The 22,418-nt window shown below is 52.7% G+C and overlaps 5 protein-coding genes across 5 annotated transcripts; 2 read left to right on the top strand and 3 right to left on the bottom strand.

The window, feature by feature from the left end:
• Nucleotides 1-4,379: 4,379 nt before the first annotated feature.
• Nucleotides 4,380-5,941, top strand: PG994_010721 (uncharacterized protein; the record flags this gene model as incomplete). Its single annotated transcript, XM_066862130.1, has 3 exons — nt 4,380-5,049; nt 5,120-5,367; nt 5,396-5,941. 3 exons carry the CDS (start codon nt 4,380-4,382, stop codon nt 5,939-5,941), a joined length of 1,464 nt encoding a protein of 487 aa, XP_066711240.1.
• An 8,289-nt stretch (nt 5,942-14,230) lies between these two features.
• On the bottom strand, nt 14,231-15,129 carry PG994_010720 (uncharacterized protein; the record flags this gene model as incomplete). The annotated part of the gene is made up of 3 exons (XM_066862129.1): nt 14,231-14,511; nt 14,573-14,869; nt 15,051-15,129. 3 exons carry the CDS (start codon nt 15,127-15,129, stop codon nt 14,231-14,233), a joined length of 657 nt encoding a protein of 218 aa, XP_066711239.1.
• A 1,721-nt stretch (nt 15,130-16,850) lies between these two features.
• On the bottom strand, nt 16,851-17,400 carry PG994_010719 (uncharacterized protein; the record flags this gene model as incomplete). Its single annotated transcript, XM_066862128.1, has 3 exons — nt 16,851-16,922; nt 17,030-17,153; nt 17,198-17,400. 3 exons carry the CDS (start codon nt 17,398-17,400, stop codon nt 16,851-16,853), a joined length of 399 nt encoding a protein of 132 aa, XP_066711238.1.
• A 312-nt stretch (nt 17,401-17,712) lies between these two features.
• Nucleotides 17,713-17,907, top strand: PG994_010718 (uncharacterized protein; the record flags this gene model as incomplete). The annotated part of the gene is made up of 1 exon (XM_066862127.1): nt 17,713-17,907. The coding sequence occupies one exon, from the start codon at nt 17,713-17,715 to the stop codon at nt 17,905-17,907; it is 195 nt and encodes a 64-aa protein (XP_066711237.1).
• Nucleotides 17,908-19,336: 1,429 nt separating this feature from the next.
• On the bottom strand, nt 19,337-20,913 carry PG994_010717 (uncharacterized protein; the record flags this gene model as incomplete). The annotated part of the gene is made up of 3 exons (XM_066862126.1): nt 19,337-20,046; nt 20,174-20,248; nt 20,361-20,913. The coding sequence occupies 3 exons, from the start codon at nt 20,911-20,913 to the stop codon at nt 19,337-19,339; spliced, it is 1,338 nt and encodes a 445-aa protein (XP_066711236.1).
• Nucleotides 20,914-22,418: the final 1,505 nt, after the last annotated feature.

The raw sequence follows: 22,418 nt of genomic DNA, 5'->3' as shown, positions 1-22,418 counted from the left end.
CAAGCCCTGTCGCACTTGCACACCACACACCACACACACTCACACAGAACCGAGATGGAGGAAGACGTAGCAGCAGTAGTGGTATGTGTCAGCAAAATTGTGAGCCATGTCGCTATCCACATTGAGAAACACACTCGATGGGAGATGGGATGGCGGTGAGTTTCGTTGTTTCTCCCCCAGCTATGGCCCCCAGCTTCCAAGGGCGTCATCCCATCTTATCGATATCTCACGCGGCACACGGTTTCATACCACAGCTACCCGTCCTGGACGCTGACAGGTGGAAAGGCAGAAAAGAAACACAGGTGGCACCGGAATCAGCAAGTTGGAGTCTGGAGTAAGACGCCTCAGTCACAGAAAATATGGGTGAGCGCCATGGTACTGTACGTACGACAGGGGGAAAGTGAGAAGAGAAGAAAAGGAAAACGCGGGATGATGTTGATCAGTCTATAATCAGAAGTCTTGGCTGGGGGAATGATCCAGCTTGAACGTTTCGTAGACGCTCGTGGTAGACCGGGTGCTGGGTGGTGGTGATACAGTCGATAGTGTCTTGGGTTCAGCCAAAATAGAACAAACATGTCATTTCTGGTGTTTGCCTTTCTTCTGTACATACATAGGATAGGGTCGGCCAAGTAGGTCTGCGTATCGCTTGATTTGCGTATATCCTAATATTGAAAACCAACCTATCGTTTGCGTAGTATCATAGCAACCCCATGTATCAACCGCCGTATGCAGCTTAACGGAGAGAACAAGGCTACATTCTTTTTTAGATTTGCTGCTGCCGATGGACGATCATTGATGATGATGATGGATGAAGCCGCGATAATCACCGACAAGCGATGCTACACATTGTTCAGGGGATGCAGCAATAATACGCCGGCCGAGATTTCCTATTGGGTCGATAGATCGGCCGTTTCCAAATCCTGAGGGCACGGAGCAATTCGTTATTCGACAGGGAACAGTGCCCTGCTATCCTAGATAGATCAAGATCCTGGGGACCTAGTATGCAGCCCGACAAGGGTTGTGGTATGGCAAGTAGAGGTTGGCAACTTGCAGCTTTGCCTGTGTGCTTGCGTGTGCAGCCTCACTTTTAGACCGTTTGCCGCTCAGAACAACTGCGAGGCGCTAAATTATGGGGGGCCTTTCCCCCTCATCCCTTGCCTTCGACCTTTCGCCTCCCTCCTACTAGCCTACATCATGTACCCTTTACGAGGCTGTTGCAGGGCATGCTTATGCAATGCCGCCATGCGGTGCGATGCGACTCAATGTATGAGAGACCCCCCTGGGCGAATGAGAGGGGGGGATTGCCAGAGACAAAGAGAACCGATACCACCCACACCAACCCTGACTTCGGAGATAATCCCTCATGGGATCGTGGCCGACCAATCTCGTAACAAAGCTGGTCTCGTCAGCTGCAGTAGTAAAAAAGAACACATCACCGTCTTCGAAGGCTGGACTTTTTCTTTGGTCGAGAGGGCATGGGCTATTGGCTGTCATTTAATTAGTGGTGGGTCTTGTTCGTTGAAGCTCCCCAGCCAAGTGGAAATCGAGGTTGACTACTGTCCGTTCTCGTGTGGGCAGCGTATCAAACGGGCACCACTCTGATCTGAAAAGGCTCTTCTTCTCAGTCAGGACTCAGAGGGCGCGAGGGAGCTCACGGATGATGGGAATGGAGACCAGAACGTTAGCTAGTGTTTGGGTAGGTCGGCATCTATTCTTTCCAATATTGAGGTGCCCCGCCATGCTCCGAGTCCCCAGTCCTAGTCACAGCGACCCACGCCGCTGTCATTTGCAGCAAATAACATATGCTGGACATCTTCACACCGCGTATTCTCCTGCGAACGGGCGTGCGTGCGGATGGGCATCCCTCAAGCCAACTGCTCCGTTCATTCCAGCTGTGGGAAATTGTTTAGCATATCAACGCTGTGCAAGTGTTCTGTCTATGGCCGAAACGGGCTGTGAATGACGCGGCTTCAGGCGGCTGGTCTCTACTGTCGGCTATTCCACCACCATTACTATTCGTATCGCTCCCGCAGCACCGCAGTCATTCGTATCAAAGGTGAGGTAGTAATTACTATCGCAAAGACGGTATTTTTATTTTATTTTTATTTTATTTTTTTATTACTACCACACAATGATGAGATAACTGTAAGTTGGGGTGACACAGTCAACCGCTGTATGTCGGAAGCGTCATTCCCAATCCACATCATTGGCAGATCCTATCAACCCCATACTTGATGGTCGTCCGACGGCGGCGGCGATCTTGCAACGGGGCACATCGGTCGGTCTGGTCTACCTACGCATGAACTACCAGCAGGGCGCGAAGCAATTGCTGTGACAGAGGCTGGCGGCTGGCGGATTGTACCGTCTCTGCCATCTTCCCTTAAGCAATTACACTGGGGTGACTTCATGCACGCCGTTTGCGGGAGTTTTGCACAAACAATGCCACGGACCAGAAGCTCGTCCGTTGACATGCCAGGGTTTCGCCCATCGGTCATTTGGATGATCTGGGGGGCCTGGGAGTATTTGTTGTGCTGCTGCATGGCCGGGTACGTACACGGCAGTCATCGGCCTCTGTGGTCTGTTCGCCCTGAATGTTACATGTGCAAACTGCCGTGACCCAGACATGCAATATCTACAGACTACTGATAATCACGACGGCAGCAATGCTGATGATGGAGATGACGACGGTTGTTTTGGTAGTTGATAGCTGCGGCCTATAATCTCGATCAAAACGCCGAGGCCAAACCATCACCTCACACTACAGGCTTCAAGCCATCTGTCTATTGCTGCCCCCAAGGATCACTAACTACATATCACTACAGGCCAGCTAGTAGTAGCCAGGCAGGCGCTATCAAGTTGGCGCTTGCGGGGTGTCTTCAATCAGAGTCTATTCAAAACAATCGTCTCTCTGCCTTCGGTTGCTAGAGGACGATCAGGGATCTCCTAACCGCCCGATGGCCATGACTATGCCGCCACAGGTGGGAGAGCTTCTCTTAGATGAAGGGTAAAAGCATGCGAGTCACGGGCCTGTCCATCATGACGATTTGCCCACACCCAGCAGCAGCCAGTCAGTCAATGGGCCGAAGAGAAGACGGGTGGGGCAAAGTCAGCAGCCACACCCTTTTTTTTTATGCCCTTTTGCACACTCACTCACCCGATCACTGACTGAGAGTGAGAGATACACGCCACTGTTCTGCCTTTCTTTTCCATCCGTTTTCTCCCACAGACAAGGGCCGACCTGGGCGTTGGTGGAGGGGGTGTTATTAGCTGTGCCCAGTCTCGTGCTCTCTTGCTCTCTCTCTCTCTCTCTCTCTCTTTTTTCCCTCCTGTGGACGAGGAGAAGAACAACAACATGGGCCCATGGACTGTCTCGCTTTCCCAGCCGGGGCGTGTCAGTGGCACACCATCTTCTCTGCGAGTGGACCACTTATTTTCGTGTGTGAGACATATCCCTGCTGTTCGTATATTGGCTAAGGCGTCACGAATTTCGGTCCTTGCTCTTAGGTTGCGCATCCTTACCACTCTAGTGGACGCCATTGCAGCAACAGGATCCAGTCCTTGGCTTCCACCCTCCCTTGCTCCCTTCCCCTACGGTTCCACCGCGCCCAGGCCGCCCTCGCCCTTAGCGGCACCCGATTTCAAGAATAGCGCGCAGACGTATGAGGGTGGATCATGGGAGAGAGCATGTACATGGTTACTTGGCTACATTATTAGTCCGGCCAGGGTCTAGCAGGCAGGTGGCTCCTAATCATTGTGGGTGCTGCTGCTGCAGACTCAAGCTAACCTGGCCAGGGTCTGATTGAGCCACTCAAACACGCAAGACGGGGCCCTTTTTGACATGCGAGGGTGACTGGGACTGGGACTGGGACTGAAGAGAGTGAGAGAGAGAGAGAAACTCAAGGCCGTTTCGATGGTCTGTGTGTCTGGGACTATACTTGGGTACCTAGTCTCTTGTACCCAAGGCTATCTCAATATCTACATCAACCTACCCCGTCGCATCTTGCTTCAACATCACTTCACCTCACTCACTCATTGCAGAAGCATCCTCTCCCAACCTCACCAATCCCCTGGAGTTCCGTCTCCATTCTCGTCGCCCTCACCTACCACTGCTTCTCCAAACACGCCTTACCTTCCAGACCTTCCTTACTCCCACCGGCGACACTATACCCGGCCTGCCTAACCCGTTGACTTGTGGTCACCAACTTTGCGATCCAAGGACATACTACCAGGCCACTTTTAGGATTTCAGCCCAGGACTACTCTGTTGGTTGAGGATACTGTCGTAGAAAGGCCGTTTCCTCTTTCCTATAATCTCTGTGTCTCTCATTGGATTTCAAGCCGTTGGTTTTCCCGGGACCGGACCGTGTTCCGACATATAACATGCAGCATGTGCCAGCGTACGGATATCCCACGCCACCGGCATCGCCGTCATACGCCCAACAACCCTTTGCCTTGCCACCGGTATGCCAAGGCCAACGCTACACCCCGATTGCACCCGAGGAGAGGCTAGGGAAGTTTCTCGGCGATAGCCTGCAGTTAATAGGGATCCTGGGTACTGGAGCCTACGGTGTTGTCTACTCGGCCATTGATATCAAGACCGGCATTCGATATGCCGTGAAGACATTGAGCAAATTCAACATGGACGGGTCGCCGCTGGACCGACGGCAGGTTGCTTTCCAGCACCGGGAACTGCGCTTACACTATCTCGCCTCGGCACACCCCAACGTCGTTTCCATGTTGAAGATCGTAGACGACCCGGACTGCACCTATGTTGTTCTGGAATACTGTCCCGAGGGAGATCTTTTCTTCAATATCACTGAATGTGGCCAATATGTGGGTAAGGACGACCTGGCAAAGCGAGTCTTCTTGCAGATCCTGGATGCGGTGGAACACTGCCATACTCTGGGTATTTACCACCGAGACCTGAAGCCCGAGAACATCCTCGTTTCCAATGGTGGAGAAACCATCAAGCTTGCCGATTTCGGTTTGGCCACTTCATCAGGACCGATCCAGGACTACGGTTGTGGATCGACGTTCTATATGTCGCCAGGTAGGACCAATCATGCTCTCGCATCTGCCTCCGTTTGGATGTACTAACCTTTTCTCTTTCTCTCCTACAGAATGCCTGGACCCTTCCTCTAGGAGACCATTCTATTTCTGTGCCCCCAATGATGTCTGGAGCCTTGGAGTCGTGCTTGTTAACCTGACTTGTGGCCGCAACCCTTGGAAACAAGCCTCTTTCGAGGATTCAACCTACCGTGCTTTTACCAGGAGCCCGGATTTCCTTAAAACCATTTTGCCATTGTCGGATGAACTGAACGACATCTTGGGCCGGATTTTCACCCCGCAACCCGGAGGACCGAATTACGTTACCCGAACTGAGAAACCTCATCCAGGCATCTTCTCAGTTCACCATGCCAGTCAGGAGCCCTGCTCAGCCCTGCTCTCTACCTGCCTCGCCCGAGCAGATCGATTACGTTTGTGAACCCGCGGTCGTGGACGAGGACGACTTCAGCAACTACGATGCACCGTTGTCACCTGCCTCCTCGGATTCCGATGGGGAATCCACTTGTTCGTCTGATGCCGGCTCATTGATCTCGAGTTGCTCGACCATTGATGAGTTTGACGACGATGAAATTCCGGAGGACCTTTCCTACCCTGAGCCGGACATGTACGATCTAGAGGAGCCCAAGGTTTCATTTCCACAGGAGTTTGTGCCACAATACCACAACCCGGCCGCAGAAGTATGCCAGCCATGTCCATGCCCGGTCACTCTACCAACTCCGGTTCCCAACCTTTGCACACCGGCTCAGGGGAAGTTTTCCCATTTTCCCTACAACTTCTGGGATGTGATCCATCGGTACAGCCAACCAAACCCGTTGCACCAGTCGGTTCCATACCATCACCCGGCACCTCTACTCAACTTGCAAGGCTGCTATTAGAACTTGGACCCCATACACAGCCTGTGTTGGGCTAGTGCCAATTCGCATTTACCACGGCCCTTTTTCGACGCAAGTGTATACTTCGTGTATACCTGTATACCATATTACCATTTTCTGGACTCAAGCCAATGAGTCTCGAGGGATCTACACCATCGGTCTTTTAATTACGTCTTCCTATTTATTGGAACCGTCCTGGTCATTTTCCGGATTTACTATATTGGGATTCTGATATTCTTTACACCATCGGACCAACAAAAAAAGCCTGGGATTTGGCGCACTTTGCGCACATTCGGATTGTACCTACTTGGACCGAAAAAATTATGTCTTTCTCTTTTGTTTTTATTATCAGCGCGGAGTTGGTGGATTGTTTAAGAGCACAAAAGATCTGGGGAGCCAACGGACTTTGCTTTAGCGAGCACGGGCAGAGCCACTGCATTGTTACACGGCGCATGCTGCTCTTGTTTTTGGATGGCCTCTTATTTTTTTTCGACTGTCATCTTAATTGCGGCAGCTTGGGGCGCATTTAGACGGGGGCGGAGTGGCCCATGATACCTTCGCTTGGATGATACCTTTTTTCTTCTATGGATTTTCTCAAAGGATACGCGGATACCTGCTGCTTCATTTCAAACGGATTCTGGAAATGGAGCCGGGAGATTTACGGGAAATACGAAGTTTAGATACACCTGGGCGAAAGCCTGCTGCGCCGAGTCGACTCGCGCGCAACTATACGTTTCTACGGTGGTGGTCACCAACAACCGGGCCATGGTCCAGGTTGGTGACCCCTGGGATTGAGGTCATCGTTGATTGATAGACGCTTGCTTCATTACCCAAATATACAAATACACAAGTCTGGGCGACCAGAACACATTACCAAGCAATACCTATTTCCTTCTGCCTTCTCAATTGTCTGTGAATTTCCTCTGTACCTGAGCAAGTGAACTTGCACTCGTCATTTGCATTTTGATGTCACTTGGTTTGATGGGTTGTGTCGGGTTGACAGGCGGGAATGATTGGGCGCACGCCAAATGCGCCACCCGCCTTACTTTTTTGCCCTTGGTCACAAGCACAATGTCGCCATGGGGTGCTTGGCTTGCAATTTACTGTATCTAACCTAGTGAAACTTGCTCCCCCAGCCGTGCAGTCGCCCCGATCTGAGTGGTAGCAATATGATATGTTTTGTCTAGCTCCCTTCACATACCTCCGTGCTAATCAACTTGAGGCCAGAAAGGCAACGACCGCTTCCTGAGGTTGCATGGGATGTGGTGAGTAGTCGCAAGGCCAGGTGGGTTTGCTCATCTATCGTCCCGAAACTGCCGACCGCCCACCTCCTAAATCATGGATTTCTTCCCAATCCGTACCACGTCTGCTTACCCACGCAACCCCCCACCCCCTTCCCGATAATTTCGACGATCCCGTCAGACTTATTACACCGCAGCCAATCACGAGCGGAGCACCATATTGCTACACTAGCCCCAACTCGGTATGTCCCTAGGAGTTTCGATTCCTTCCCCATGTACGGTGACGCTTCCATTGCACTCGTCGCAACTTGCGGGATGCGTCAGTCAGGATCAAGATTAGAAGAGGGAAAAACAAAAAGAACCCTCCGAGAACAAAAGAAGAGAGGGAGAAAGAAGTAGCGTCCCAGTCCAGCGGGTTCAGCCGGCCGCGGCACAACATGCCATAACGAGCCAAGGCCTTTTCTTGCTTTCTTTCTCGAAGATGCCCAGCAGCAGCAGCACTGCCTGCCTGATCAACGAACTATAGTACGGAATGCAGGAGAAGGCCTCGACATGTAAGCAAGTACGTACGTATACTACCTTACGGGGCATATTTCCTTGGTTGATATTGGCCGTCGACCCCGTTGCAAACACACCTAACCTACATATGACTGTGGATCGAGATAGGTACCCGAGAGTGGGTGTATGCAAGGTGACCAAGACCCAAGAGAAGGAAAAAGAAACGACTGTGACCGTTGAACATGCGGATCTCTCTGCCATGTTACTGCTGCTGCTGCCGCTGCGCTCGCTTGGCCATGGCTGCTAATGCTCCTCTTCTTCACCCGCTACTACTGTAGGGAGGGTGGGTTGCAGTGCATCGTGGAAAAAAAGAAAAGCGCATGTATATTTGCCGTCGCAATCTTACATGCCCACACTCTTACTAAGTTCCCAGGTGCAAGTGCCCAGAGTGGCCCTGTATTTTCCTGCTTCTTGCAGCTGGAACTGACTGGTGTCTTCGGGTCCAAGCGACATTGATTGATACCTACCTGGGGTTGTACGTGTAGGTTCGCGACAGGTAACGACTGGAGCCAAGACCCCTCCAAGCCCAGAAAAACCAAGGCTTGGGGGAGGCGGTTCCACTTGCCATGCATGAGAACAGGGCAAATAGAAACATGTTTCTGCCACTCTTCTTGCGCCCCCGGCCACCCATGCGAGGTGACCAGTCCTATCTTCCTCGTTCGGGCTGAGATCCTAATGGAAAGAAAAAGCAGGTGCCGCTCTTGATTGGCCCGTCCCGACTGGGTGCGGTACATGGCGGTGAGATCAGGTTCGTCGTCTCTCTTTAGAGGGGCGAGGGGGGTGAAGGGGCACCACAGCGTCTCCATCTTGCTGTAGGTACAGCTGGTACGTTTATGCGGTCTTTGTCGTCGTCGTCTTCTACCTAGGGCACTAGACTATCAGGCTTTCTTATTACTTGTCCTACCATTATTGTTTGCTCAGCCCCCCTCTTCGGCTTCCACCGCGTTGGATAGCACCCACCGGATGCCGAAATTGTGGTCGGCAGGCTTTTGTGATGGAACGATGGATCGCCGACTCACATCACGGATCTCGAAAACCTATGTCCCTCTCCAGATCCATTCTGGCCGAGGGGCACGGGAAATGTCAGCAGAGGAGCATCATGGATCATGGCGGTGAGTCGCGTGGTCTCTCGCAGTCGTCACGACGTCTGCGCCTCTGCGCCTCTGTTTCTCAGTATCTCGGTCTCGGGTCAATATCTAGAGACTCGAGGTTCGGGTTTGGCTAAGCCCGTAGGCAAATGCTGTCATTATGCGCAACCTACCTACTCCCTCGCAGCAGCTATCCGCAAGACGACGGTTACTCAGATCGTCTCTGGTAGCCTACCTCAAGTAGCACTCGTTATTATTGGACCACAGAACAAAGTAAGGCTAGCCCTCTAGAAGGGTTGCGCCGGTGCACGCGGCGGAGGGAATGAGGGATTGAGGGGGGTATGAAGAGATGGGCTGGGGTCCATCGGCCGCAGGCGAGACAAGGCGGGCGCGCCATTCACTCGGGGAGCCACTTAGGAATCGGCCTGTCTGCAATAGCTGCCCGTTCGAGCCGCTCTAGCATGGAAGCCGGGCGCAAAGGTCGACCGGGAGGATCCCACCAACACAGCATACATCCATCTCCTTCACCACCCTCTCGCGTGTGTTGACTTGTCTCATCCCCAATGCGTGTCATTGTGTGGCTGGCTGCCCTTTTGAGTCCAATGACTGGACGGGATGGGGTCTCGACTCGCCCGGCCTATCATCGAGTGCCGCAAGGTGTAGAGGTGGGTGTGGGAATGGATGGGTGTGGAGAGTGGCTGCCGTGACGTGGAAGGCCCCGATATGGCGCAACGGGTCGGTCATCTCAGTCAACTGATGCAGCGCACACGTTCATTGGCTGGCCTGGTTTTCTGAGAGATTCTCCCTACGATCTCTCTCTCACGGCAGTAGGACGCTACTCGCCAGCGTACCGGAAAGGCGGCCGCCATGGGTAAGCACAGAAACCAGCTGATACTACTCGCCTGCAGGTCATCTCGATGATCCTCATCGGTCCCCACATTCCTCCATAGCCGGTGCACTTCACAATAGTCCAAGTGCAGCTGTCTAACTACATACTCACTGGCCCCGTAAGCAGTCAATATGTATGCAGTTCCCACCCTGCAGAACTACCAGCTACCTACGGCACTTCATTTCAGCAAGAGCTTGCTACGACGCAATAACCCAGGAGTAGTATAGGGCCATTAGCTCGCAGTGCAGGATCCTCCTGGCTCATGCCATGAGCGCCGGCAGGCCCTACCAATAGGCATTCATCCATTGTACTTACTGGTGGAACAGGATGTAGGCCGCCAAGACTCGTCCATGTAGATATGGAGATGATTATTTTGCCTTTCCTAGCATCTAGACCGGCCTGGGCTTGCTATGCGCGCGCGCACTCTATGATACCTTTCTGTCAACACCCCTCGTTGCGAACTCTGATGTGGTTGGTCTCTAGGCAAAGAGAGGCAAGAGCTGGAGTTTACCACTAGTACGAAGTCGTACTATGGCAATCTCCTACTGACCACTATGCGCATGCCGTTCCGTCGTTCCGCGATGCAAGCAAATGGATACCCTCGAGGAATGTGTATGCTTTAGGCCAAGTGACGCTGACAAAGGGCAGGCTAGGTTGCCTTCGTGCATACAACGGCTTCTGAGATCATCGTCACGTCGAGCCAAGACACACACTTGACTCATGCTCTATACGGCCACCACTCACCATGGAGACTGGGCTGGCGTAATCGCATCTGATATGCAGCTAGGTGGCGCATAGCTTTGCTTGTCACATAGAGTTTGTTATCTTTGCACTATCCTGTGATGACATAATACTAGAGCAAATGGCCTTCTTCAGTGGACAACTCTACTCCTACTCCTTGTGCACGACGACATCCGCACGGTATACTGCTTTTGGCTGGGCCATGCGTAAGTACCTCGTTATGACTAATGATAAGCCACCGAATGAGGCTTCTGAGAAGAACATGAAGCCTGAGAAAGAATGTACTAGTATAAGTATGTGGCGCGGCTGAGAAGGAGCATTAGCCAGTAGGCCAGAGCTTGGGTTTGGCACCAGAGCGATACTATCGGCCAATAGAAGACCCCGATGCTCCCTATTCTCCTGCTATGGCAAACCTGATGGCCTCTTTCTTCCTCCCCTTGCTCCCTACTAGCTCTGCCCACTATGTGAAAGCCGGAAATAGTGACGAGGGGGCACGCGGGCGGCTGGAGAACCCAAGAGGTTCAGTCAGCCTCGTGTGAATCAAACTCCGCCATCATGCGCACCCGCCTGGCAAGGTTTTACATACTCAGCTTGACCCAGGCCAAGCCCGGTCTAGCCCGCTTTCCCCCTTCTTGTTCCTTCCCATCGAGGATGTTTCGAGAACGACTGGGGAGCCACGTTTTTCTTGGTTTCCTGAAGCGCGCGTGTTATGCTCATGTGTTCGATTGTGTGTTCTGGACTCTGGAAAGGAGAGGCGGCACTCACACGTTGGCTGAGTGTGTCTCAAAATCTCACTTTCGATACCACTTGCCGGGTCTTGGTCTCGCTCTCCACTTGCTTACTACTCAACCACGGCCTGCAATGACCGTCGTCAAGGGTCAGGGGAGGAGGACGCAAGAGGGATGGAGAGATAGACTGGTGGCAGGTGGTGTTCATGGCGCATGCCGAAATGATCTACCGATGGCCTCTAGTCCACACGCGCGGCTGGGCTTGGGGTCTCAACCACGTTGCGGTTGCTGTCAAGCTGTGTACTACTACACGTGGTAATGTGTGACTTTGATGGTCGTCCGTTGAGTTGGAACAGACTGTACGCCGCTTCGGCTACGCTGATCTTCTCCGGCCAGCAGCGCGGTTGCTGTGTTCAGCTCGGAGGAAAACTGATTGGACCGCTTTCCAGCTAGCCAAATCCAACCCCCTTCTGAACTGACATAATTTCAGCGGGAGTCCGACCGCCTTGCGTTCTGAGTTAGCTCTACGGCTAGCAGAGAGGCCAGCTCGAAGGTTGTTATTAGTTACTGTCTAAGGATTAGGTGCTTGCCGCTTTCCTAACGAGTTATGTAGTAGTAGGTAAAGTAGTTAGTGTCTGATAGCCAGCGGCCTTACGGCACCTCCCCCCCTCCTCCCCCGGGGCACCAGATCGACGTAGCCATTCGGCCCGTGGCTTCGCAACACCTTACAATAGATTTTTATTTCCGTGCTATGACAGCTCCGTCCGGGGGGCCGGAGGTCAGTTCGTTCGTAGTTTATACGATACTGTATTTCGTAAGTGGCTGGATGTCTGCAAGCTCACTTTGACTTCCCCTACGAGAAGACGGAGTTGAGTGGAGCGAACGCTCGCCCTGTTCTCTCTACTTGTATATGCACCCCAGTCTGTGATGCGCGCCCCCCAGTTACTAATGAACCCCGATCAACAAGTTAAAGGTAGAACTGACGTTTAGTAGGCCTTGGCTGGAGATGGCGATTGTGGCTCTGTGCTTCGACCATGTGCGCAAGGCCTCGTAGTCGCGACGGAGTTTGATGATCATGATAACTCCGTTTTGAATAGGTAGGGTTACCGTAAAAATGGGTTTAATAATTACTTATGGCGTGTATGACTTGAATAAACTAGAGTGCTGTGTATCTAGTTGGCTACTCAGCGTATCCATTATGTGGTAAACTGTATCAAGGTATGCTTGTCGTATGATGACGGGAGGTATCAGTATTCCCAAGATGAGAATGTGGACAATGTATCAATTCGTAGCTCAGATATTCGGATACGAGGTAATATCAATATGGAATATGCACTTTTTCCATATACGGGGAGGGCGCGGAAAGCCTCGGGATTTTGCTATCAGATCCAGCCAGGGGTAGAAGGCGATTTCTGCCTCCTTCGCGATCCAACTCCCGTGATTCGCGCTGCAATCAGGATATACGTCTTGTGCCTTTGTCGTTTTTCGATGGTTTTTATCGGCCTTATGAGTGCTTCGTAGAGTGCTTTTGTATCTCACCTGATGCAGATTCTAACTTCGCAGTCATGAGCAAAACCACGAGCATCCGCCCCTGAGTGCTCCAAAGGATGCGGCGCAGGAGTTTCTGAGCTTCTTATTGAGACAAACATGAAGCTTCCTGCATGTGTCCAAACATTAAAATGGTAGTTATAGATCGACTTAGACACGCGTACTGCCAACCAGGCCATCCGCGACGCTTTGTTTGAACCATGTCTTTGGTGAAGCGACGATAGCATTCGTGTTGAGCTTGTTTGTCTCCCAAGTTTTCAGTACAATACTCCTCGTATAATAGTAGTGTTTCATAGGACTTTAGTACATGCTCGACTTTCGAGAAGCCCCGAACCAGAAAGCTCTCGCTGCCGGCGTCTTACAGGTCCATGACAAGCGCAAAGGGAATGGGAAGAGTGAGTGTGTCGCTGTCGGGTAGGACTGGGTTTTCCTGGTCTACAGCGGCAAATTCGCATTCCGAGCGAGCTTGATCATGTACGAACGAGTTCTGGTCATGTTGTCGTAGCCGCTGAGTTTGACAGAAATCTCGACAAAAGGGGTAACACGATTGTACATACACCGTGGAGCATATTTCTGGTGAATATGAATGACATGGGATCAGCTCCGGTTTCACTACCTGAAGGAAAGCTTGCATCGTCCTTGATGCTTCTATGCCGGGCTCATTTCTCAATGAAATATCTGCTTTTAGCCCACTGGTTTTGTTGTCTAGCAAGTATCAGGCAAGGCCAACAGCTTTCAAGATCGATGTCTTCCAGGATCCAGCACCGTATCTCACGGGATACCCATTGATGATGATGGAATATCGCGGTCCATGCCATTTAGTTCCTTATATGCATTGGAGACGACGATGGCCCAGACCTAGGGCGTTCAAACGTTCCCGTTCACGACTTGATCAATTTACTATTCATCTTAGCCATTATGTTTCACTGGACAGGAATGGCGAGCCCGCAGACAAGGAGCGAAATCTCTGACGCTATTTACTGCGTGACTGAAACGTCTAATATGACCAAGAGTGCGAGATTTGATGTAGATTGAAAGCAGACCCGAGAGGTAACCCGATAAGGATGTGCGGCATCAAGCCAGGCCCCTTGTATTCCCCAGCTCAACCTGAGTCAATATTTCTAAAGAGCACGTCGTACCTTATCACAACTGTATTTCCAACCGTGGCTGACCAAGAGTCTATATCCCACTCTAAACCGGAACCATTGACCATCTTCTGATGTTCGAGTATTCCAGGCTCCGACAGGTCAAAGACCCCTTTGTTGTCTATACCATGGACTCTTCATGGCGGGGGCACCGGCGCGCCCACCATACCCATATATGAACTCACAGAAACTCAAGGTGGCTGAGACTGGGAACGCTGCCTTGGGGCTTTTTGTCCAACAACAAAAGGGAGGGGGCGTACATATCATGTCCTTCCAAAACTGCGTGAGCTCAAGCCAAGCTATCATCGGTGTCGTTTGCGTCAAGATCAACTCCATTCCAAACCAGAGCCGCCGCTACTGCACACATGTGCCTGGAACAGATACCCACGAGAGCGCTGCTTGAATATTTTCCATGTCGGTCCAATGAAGCTCCTCCTCGGGCCCCATGGGCGACGCAGTCTCTATCGTGGCTCCTGGGATTGTTGTAGCATCGAAATCCATGGCGGATGGAAAGAAGCAGGCGGGTAATATCATTTCGGGGAATTGAGTGGGTGACATGTCCATCATACTGGGCCAGATCGAAGCATCTGGCATATAGGGGCTTCCGGTATTCGTGACGATGGTCTCCTGTGGCTCTGCAAGAAGTGTCATGCCGGATATATCGGCGCCCCAAGCTGGATGAATTTGCTGGACGACTGCTTTGTGATGCGCGCCACCTTGCGTGAATGCTGCTGTATGCGAAGCGAGAGGCTGACTGTCGGCGGGAGATATCGCGGCCGGGCTCTGAAAAGGGGCTAAACTGGGGGATTCTCTGAGCGGGACCCCCTGCGGTATGGTTGGGTATAGCATAGAATCCAACGCAGATAGGTCCAAAGCCAGCGGTTCGTCCACCTCGAACAACATCTGCTCCGTCGTTTGGTTCTGGGAAGCCAAAGGCACGGAAGAAGGGAGTTAGACCACGGCCAGTCGTTCGGCCAACCAGTGGCCAAGTGACTGTCCTGCTCTATCTGTCGTATTCGTGCCTGGTTCCTACGCGCTGTTCGGGTGCCAATATTAGCCAATTTCGCAGAGGGGAGCAAATGACCTGTCAAGAGGAAAACCTCGACCTCTCGTCATGAGATACTCCAATCGTGAAGAATAGACCGCTTACTCCGAAACCGTCTTTGAGCCTTACGGTTTAGTTCACGACGCCGCTCTAGGCGTTGTTGGGTTTCCAACTCTGGATCTTCCACCTCGAAAGCGGGAATGGACATGGTGAGCGAAGGTAGTATGCACTAGTAATATTGAAGATACTGGTTAGGGCTTGTTGGAGAAAAGCGGCGCGGTCTAAGGAGAATCAAGAGACGGGAACGGGAAGCCAAGGATGCCAACAGATATGCCAAGCGGGCTTCCGGCCATATAACAGGCTGCCCCCCTTTAGCCCCGGGCTGACCCGCGTCTCACCTCACCCCGTCTGCAACGCTCGTATCTGGCAGCTAATAGCATAACAGTGGCCGTATAAGAGAACCCCCCCCCTCCCCCTCCCACATCCTCACGCGTTTGCGCTCACTGCTACGACTCTATGACTGCCCGAGAAAGCGGCATGGGCGCCTTCACCAGAGAAGCATCTAGCGTAAGTGGATGACAGTCACCAGCTGGCATGACACCAGTAAGATCTAAGCGACTTGGCAGGCACATCACGCTCCGAGATGGTGTGTTGGATATGAGGGTGAGGGTGTCGGTGTCGGGCGCTGGCAGCCGAACGGAGTATTACCCTTTGATATCATCTAAGCAGCAGCAGCCATTTCTTATCACGGCCACTTCGGGTGCCCAAACCAATCTGGCAGGAGTCCCTGTCTCGGGCCTGAGCGAGGGGCAGGCAAAGAACAGAGAGAGAGAGAGAGAGGCATTGCATGCATGTCAGCCGTATCCCCAAGCATGTACGAATCCTGGTGCTATATCTGGGGATATGGGGTGACCAAACGTGGGGAACCCCAGCCCATTGGCTGCGCGGCCTCGGTGTGTTTTAGTGTGTTCCCAGAGTCGAGAGTGTGCTGCAAGAAAAGCTTGTATGTACTTCCTATCCGGACCATGGCCATATCTTTGGCTCGCTAAGGCCACTAACTGTACACCGGGATAAAAACCCTTGCAGATCGGTCGTCGAGTGTGTCAATCTCGCCCACGACCCATATCTCCTGACGATGCGAAGTCGGTGCCCCTGTTGGCCCACGTCTTCCACGCCACCCTTTGATACGGAACGTCACCGGGGCTTTGTTGGGTGTTTTATTTTCATGATCTTATCCCAATGCAACAACCATCTCCCCTAGACACGCTTAGAGCCGGAGCATTTCCCCAACCATTATTAAGCCGACTAAGTATATAGATGATAGCAAGGCGGGGTAGTTGGCAAATCAAAGCGCTGCCTCGGGATTGAAGATAGCATCATGTAAGTGATATCATACCAACCGCCGCCCGTCTTATGGCCACATGGCCCCATCCAGTCAGTCATTCATATTACTCAGGCTTACCCTGCTTCAGTGTCTAGTCCGGATGTGTGAAAGCGTCGGCGGCATCCTCGAGCAAAAGAGGAATTTGCCTGCCAGGAGTTCCGTCCAATTTCGTGCCTCGCAACACCCTCCGGAGCAACTTCCCACTGGGCGTCCCGGGGTAGGCTGTCCACGGATGCGACGCCCCCCTCGAAACCTCTTGTGGTTAGCCAACTCCTTATCGGACCAACGCCTGACTTCGTCGGCCGCCGCAACCCGCTCCTCCTCTGCCTCCCCCCAACCCGGCGCCTTCGCGACATATGCCCACGGCACCGTGATGCGAAGGCATGTTACCACGCTCGGCAGTTTCACGAAAACACCATGGCGCCCGTGCGGAAGTAGTCGTCCTGCGTAAAGGCGTCTCGGGTTGCGCTCGGATTGTTTCAATCACCCCTGAACACGTTCGGGCCTTTGATGCATAGCTGACCAAATTGGGCCAGATTCGGGACTTATTCGCGCTTGGAATCATCGACGTCGAGGAGCTTGGCTTGTCGGCTAGGGAAGAGCTCTCCCCGCAGTGGCTATGGCGACAGGATAGTCATCGATAGAGTGAACAAGCTACTCGTTTAACTGATGCTTCTTCGAACGAAATGAAACCCCATTGGTAGAGTGGAAATCGACTACGTACCATCATCGAGGCGCCGGGACTCGTCTCGGAGAGACTGTAACCCTCGATGGGTTTGATACCGAGCCGAGCGTGCAGCAAGTTCATTATGACGAGGCTGAAAGGTGCGGCCGCTGATGTCATCAACCTGATTAGTGATAGGTCGGTGTCGGTCTCTACGGCAGGGCTGACAGCGCAAGCCCCAGGGCGACCGGGGGCGCGAGGTACACAATAGAATCGTTTTCCAGGAAAGTGGCAGTGTGTACCGTGGCATTACCAAGACCCTCGAGCGCGTATAAAATGGATGGTGTAGCAGTATCGTCAGCCTTGTTCATACCCAGCATCAACATCTTGCTGAAGCCTAGCTGCTGGCGCCTGCCACGATATAGCCTCATCGGGAAAACCAGCCGCCTTACCGAGTATATGAAACAGTGGCATAAATGCAATTACTACATTCGCATGACACATCGATGACACGGCATCGGCCATGAGAATATTATTGGTGACGATGTTGCGATGTGTGAGCTGCACGCCCTTCGGAGGTCCTGTGCTGAAAGCTCCCTCATTCGTAGGTATACACAGGAACCTAGGCTTCCGAGAAAGGAAAACAAACGTTGCTCACGTCCCACATGAGTAGATCAAGAAGGCCTCATCCTTTCCGGGGGCGTATAGTCGCTTTGTTGGCGCGGCCTTTCGCCTCTGCTACGATGTCCGAAAAGTACAGTGTACTACGGAGCGGTCAGGACGGCAGGAGTGGTGACGCCAGAGATGAGACAGAAGCGCTCTTGGCGCTTGGCAAAACGATGACGCGGCCGTTGGGCGTTGCCCGTGTTTGTAGCCGCCCTCAGGACTACCAGAGGGCGGAGAGAGGCGCCTGGGTGACCACCAACACTGGCCCCTGAGTCCTGCAGTTGACGTTGGAGCGCCTCTACGCCGTACGCCGTATTCGCCGCCAGAGGTAAAGAGAGGGATCCCTATATGACTGCCATGTGGGACTGAGTTGGCGCTGACCACAGCCAGGGTGTCTCCTGAGCCGAAAGTGAATACCGTCGCTGGTGGCCTCGCGGATCGGAGCGCGGCCGCTCTTGCCCCAGACGCCGTATAACTCTGGGTGCTATCTTTCGTTCTACAGCAGCAGAGCCTTGTCTAATCGCGGTGAGTCGTTTAGCCACCCCTGAATATTCCGATATATCCAATTGGGCCGTTAATAAGACGCTTAGTGCACAAACCTAACCGGGCTCAGGCTGAGCCATCTGATCTGCTGCTTGGCGTCGCCGCCGTCATTGAAGAGGTCCCCGATGCTAACATCGGGTATGTGCAGCGGTGACAACGATGATTTAAGCACCGTCTTGGGAAGGCGTTGCGCCGGTCGCTCGTACGGGAGGTATCAATGCATGTGCGTATCATCGTATCATCACCAAGAATGCGCCCGCCTCACTCGGTGCCGCCCTTTTCCCTCTTTCGGTTGTCTCACGTAAAACTCCTTTTATGTGATAGGTGCCTCGGTCCAGTAGGGAAAGAGAGAACGGACACTGGAAGAGCGGGAAAAGAAATATTTTTTTATGAGCTGCGCGCCCTGGTCAGAGAGTACTGACATCCTAATCGAGGCAACATTACGCGAAAGGGGAAGAAGAATAAACCTGTGGGAGCCTCGTGCAGGCGCGGGAGTAAGCTGACTTGAGACATGCGTTCTGGACTGCATATTTCTCGATCTTCATTCAGCCTGCAGACGTCAATGGATGCATGATTGATTAACGCTGCGGGTGGCTCGATACGTTCGGCGCCATGCTTGCGCTGCTGGCTTCGTAAATAAGGGGGTTGTTGTCGGTGTGACGAGAAGTGACGAGAATTCCCCGCCATGCAACTGTCGTACAGTTCCTGTTATGCAGCTTCATTGGGGGTATCTGCAAGCGCCCGTGAGAAGTGACGCACGTGTCTAAGAGATACAGTCCCTAGGAGAAGATGGGATGTTCCTGTATGCCCAACAAGAAGATGCACAGGAGGACATGCGTTTTCGTGGCATTTACTTTGCGAGGAGTGGACAACGATTCGAGTTATATGGACGATAGAGCACAAACAATTAAGTAGAGGGTTTTAACTCAATCAAGCCTTCAATTTTGGTATAGAGACGTAGGAGAAGTTGAAAAGCCGAGAATTTCCTCCCGTCAAGACTGTAGAGATAAGAGATAAAAAAAGAGCTGAAGGGAACCTGGCCCCTATCCCTTAGTGGGCTAATTGTTCCTCTCCATACTTAATTCGGTTTTCTTCCCGTTCCTGCCTCTCAGCGCGCACACACGTCCACCGACCCTTCCCAGGCCCATTTGCACAGTCTTAGGTGGAAGGACCGATGATCACCGTCCCCGGGCCCAGCAGAGGCGGCCAGCCAGGGATCACGAAGTCGTCCGCCTGGAGGACGGTGACGACATTCTGCATGACGAGGAGGACAGGGACGGGGACGGCGGCGGAAGCGAAGGTGCCGTACTGCGACTCGAGCGTCGACAGCGCCGTCTGCAGGCCCCTGGCGGCAGGGTCCTCACGCCTAGTCTTGGTGCTGGGAGTCATCTCGCCGCCGGGGACGGTGACGTCGGGGACCATGGGACCGCCCGGGACGGTGCGATCGGGGATCAGAGGGCCGCCGGGTACCGTCGACTTCCAGCCGGGGATGATGATGCCCTGCGCCCCGAGGATGGTGGCGATGGACTGCTGGACCAGGAAGATGTCGCGCGGCGTGTCTTCGTTGCTGCCGTAGGTGCCCTGCAGCATGTAGTAGAGGGTTTGCAAGAACGCCGTGTTGACGCTGTCGCCGAGGTCGATGGTGGTGGCGCGCTTCGTGGGCGTCGCCTTGGGTGTCGTGACACTGGTGGCGATGCCGTACGACTTGAGGATCGCTGCAATATCCTGGATTACGATCCAGTCGGCCATGGGCGGTCGCTCCCCATTGTACTTCTGCACGAAGGACTCAAAAATCACTCGCAGGGCTTCGATGTCATAGTCGGCTGCCGCGCGCTTGGTGGAAGGGGTGATTATGGTTATAGTGCCATCTATACGGGTCATTATATTAGTTAAGTCATGCGTATCCATATGGAGCCCCCATACAAGGAACCACGAGTATCTGTGGATCAAATTATACATAGCTTCGTGATGGGTTCGTTGAGCTGGGTGGCTTACCAGGCGCACTAATAATAGTAATCCCGTAGGCGGCCAATATGTTCTTGATCCTCTCCTCAACGATGTAGATGTCATCTGAGGTTGGAGTCAGCATATTCATATGTAGAATCATCGAAAGCGTATTTAATTCGGTTCTTGGGTTTGGACTGATTCGAAGCTCGAGAAAGGGGCAATAGGCTAAGCTTACGTGGAGGATTTGGGCCATACTCCTGCATCAACTGCTCAAGCGTCGTCTCCAGCCCAATGAGGTTGAACGCAGGGTCACCATATTCGCCGTCTCCGACGGTGAACTGCCGCTTGGCCTTGCCGAAGGTGATCACGCTGCTGGTGCCATCGGGGCTCGCTATGATGGTGATGCCATACTTCTTGAGCTCTGCCGCGATCTCCTTCAACCGCTTGGCCTCGTTCGAAGGAGGGTGACTGCCGTACTTCTGTACCAGCGACTCGTACTCAAGCTCGAGCGCAGTGAGCTTCTTCTTGATGGCGCTGGGTTCGCTCCCGCCGATTGTTTGTCTCTTCTCGGTTGCAGATGACCCGATCTCTACGGAGTCGCCAGAGCCACCGTCACCACCGGGGAAAATGATGACAGGAGTGGACGCCGGCGGTCCTGGCGGCCATATGCCCGTCCATGGGTTGCCGATCTGGAACTGCCGCTCATCCAGGGCAGGCTTGTCTTCGGGGATAGGGGAGGCTTGTGTGAGTGCCGCAAGGGCAAGAGCGGTGAATCCCGCTCGAATCATGGCGGTGCGCACAGCGACTCTTGACTCACCCTGGGAAGACTATTAGATGAATCTTAAGCTGAAGTAGGGGATTGAAAGGGGTGTTTATGTAATAGATAATAATTTGGGGCAATTATCACTGAGGTTTTCTCCATGGGACCACCCCATTATAACACCGTCCTAGTGTCGACTCAGCTCAAACATACTTATACATCTGGTTTCGGGGAGCTCCTCTTCACAAGAGATAACGAACCATGGCCGCACTGGAGCCCATGAGATTCCAGGCAATACTTCATTTGAGCTTAATTTGCAAATAGATGAGTCGCGGCATGGTTCAGTGCCAAATGTGATATACCCGGCGTCATTATCCGGGACGAAGCCTGACAATGAACCACTAGCAGGGTCGTAAACCTGACCATTACTCATAGTTCGCTAGAATCAGTTGCCTCGCAACAGCAAGCACAGCCAAACGATGTTACCTTGTGCCTCTTATACTTGCTTGGGTTGCTGAATCTTTTCAAATCCAGGCTGGCCAAGGAAGTTCGCAGAGACAAACCGATCCGAAGGGACAATGACGGCTGCAGAACCGAGCTACTGTAGCAAGCCGTCTAAGTAAAGTTATTTTTGGCAACTCGATAGTGAAGTTGCATCGCTTCTTCCTTTAGTCCTTGTTACCATCTAGACTTCATATCAGCAGACAGCCAAGCTTTTGGGTAAAGCCGTCATAAACGCACGATGCTGCCACGGATAGTAACGATAGTAACAAGTGCATTAGACGTATACTTTCAGCTGTGAACTGCCCAGAGTATGCCGCTTGGGGTTCGTGTCACCAATTCCTGGGCTGGACGTGGCGGGTATACGTAATAACATGGCTTGCAGTGGAAATGCGTCGTGCCCCTTCTTGGTGACTCACAAAGTGAGAGCGAGCTCGCAAGGCTCATACCACGAAGGCCATGTGTCAGATAACATATAATGAAGCTTCTGGAGATTGATCGAGAAGCCTAGGTGGATCCATTGCCAGGCCAAGCTCAAAGACCATCCCGTGCCCAACTGGCTGTGATTGATATCGGCCAAATGCTCATTGGCGAGATAGATTGAACTTGTGATGGTCACAGCACCACTGGGGCACAGTTGTCATGCCTCGGTGGCGTGTTTGAAGCCTATTTTCACCTGGCCATCTCGTATGAGCATGCGAAGCTAACGGTGATTGATGTGGGCAGCATGAAGCTCACCACCCTGTACAGCGGCATACTGATGAGATGCTCATTCCTCGCCTCCTTTGTGCCAGGGAGGTGTAGATAGTTAACCGGTCCGGTGGATCGTAGGAGACAATCCCATAAGTCCGACTTATTGTACTTGGCGTTGACGAGCGTCACGCGTGCAACAGTCCTTATCGTCTTTAGGCGGAGAAAAGGACAAGCTTGCGATACGGCGCTGCAATTCGACGTTCACAGGGACTGATCACTCGCTCTCTTTTCTCAGGCTGTTCTTTGCTCCGTGGGATATTTGTTCACTTCCGGAAGGTG

The sequence above is a fragment of the Apiospora phragmitis genome, assembly GCF_038363925.1.
Source record: "Apiospora phragmitis strain CBS 135458 chromosome Unknown utg000010l:1.0-9815664.0:1.0-9183399.0, whole genome shotgun sequence".
NCBI classification, from domain to species: domain Eukaryota; kingdom Fungi; phylum Ascomycota; class Sordariomycetes; order Amphisphaeriales; family Apiosporaceae; genus Apiospora; species Apiospora phragmitis.
This window is presented reverse-complemented; position numbering and strand designations above follow the sequence as displayed.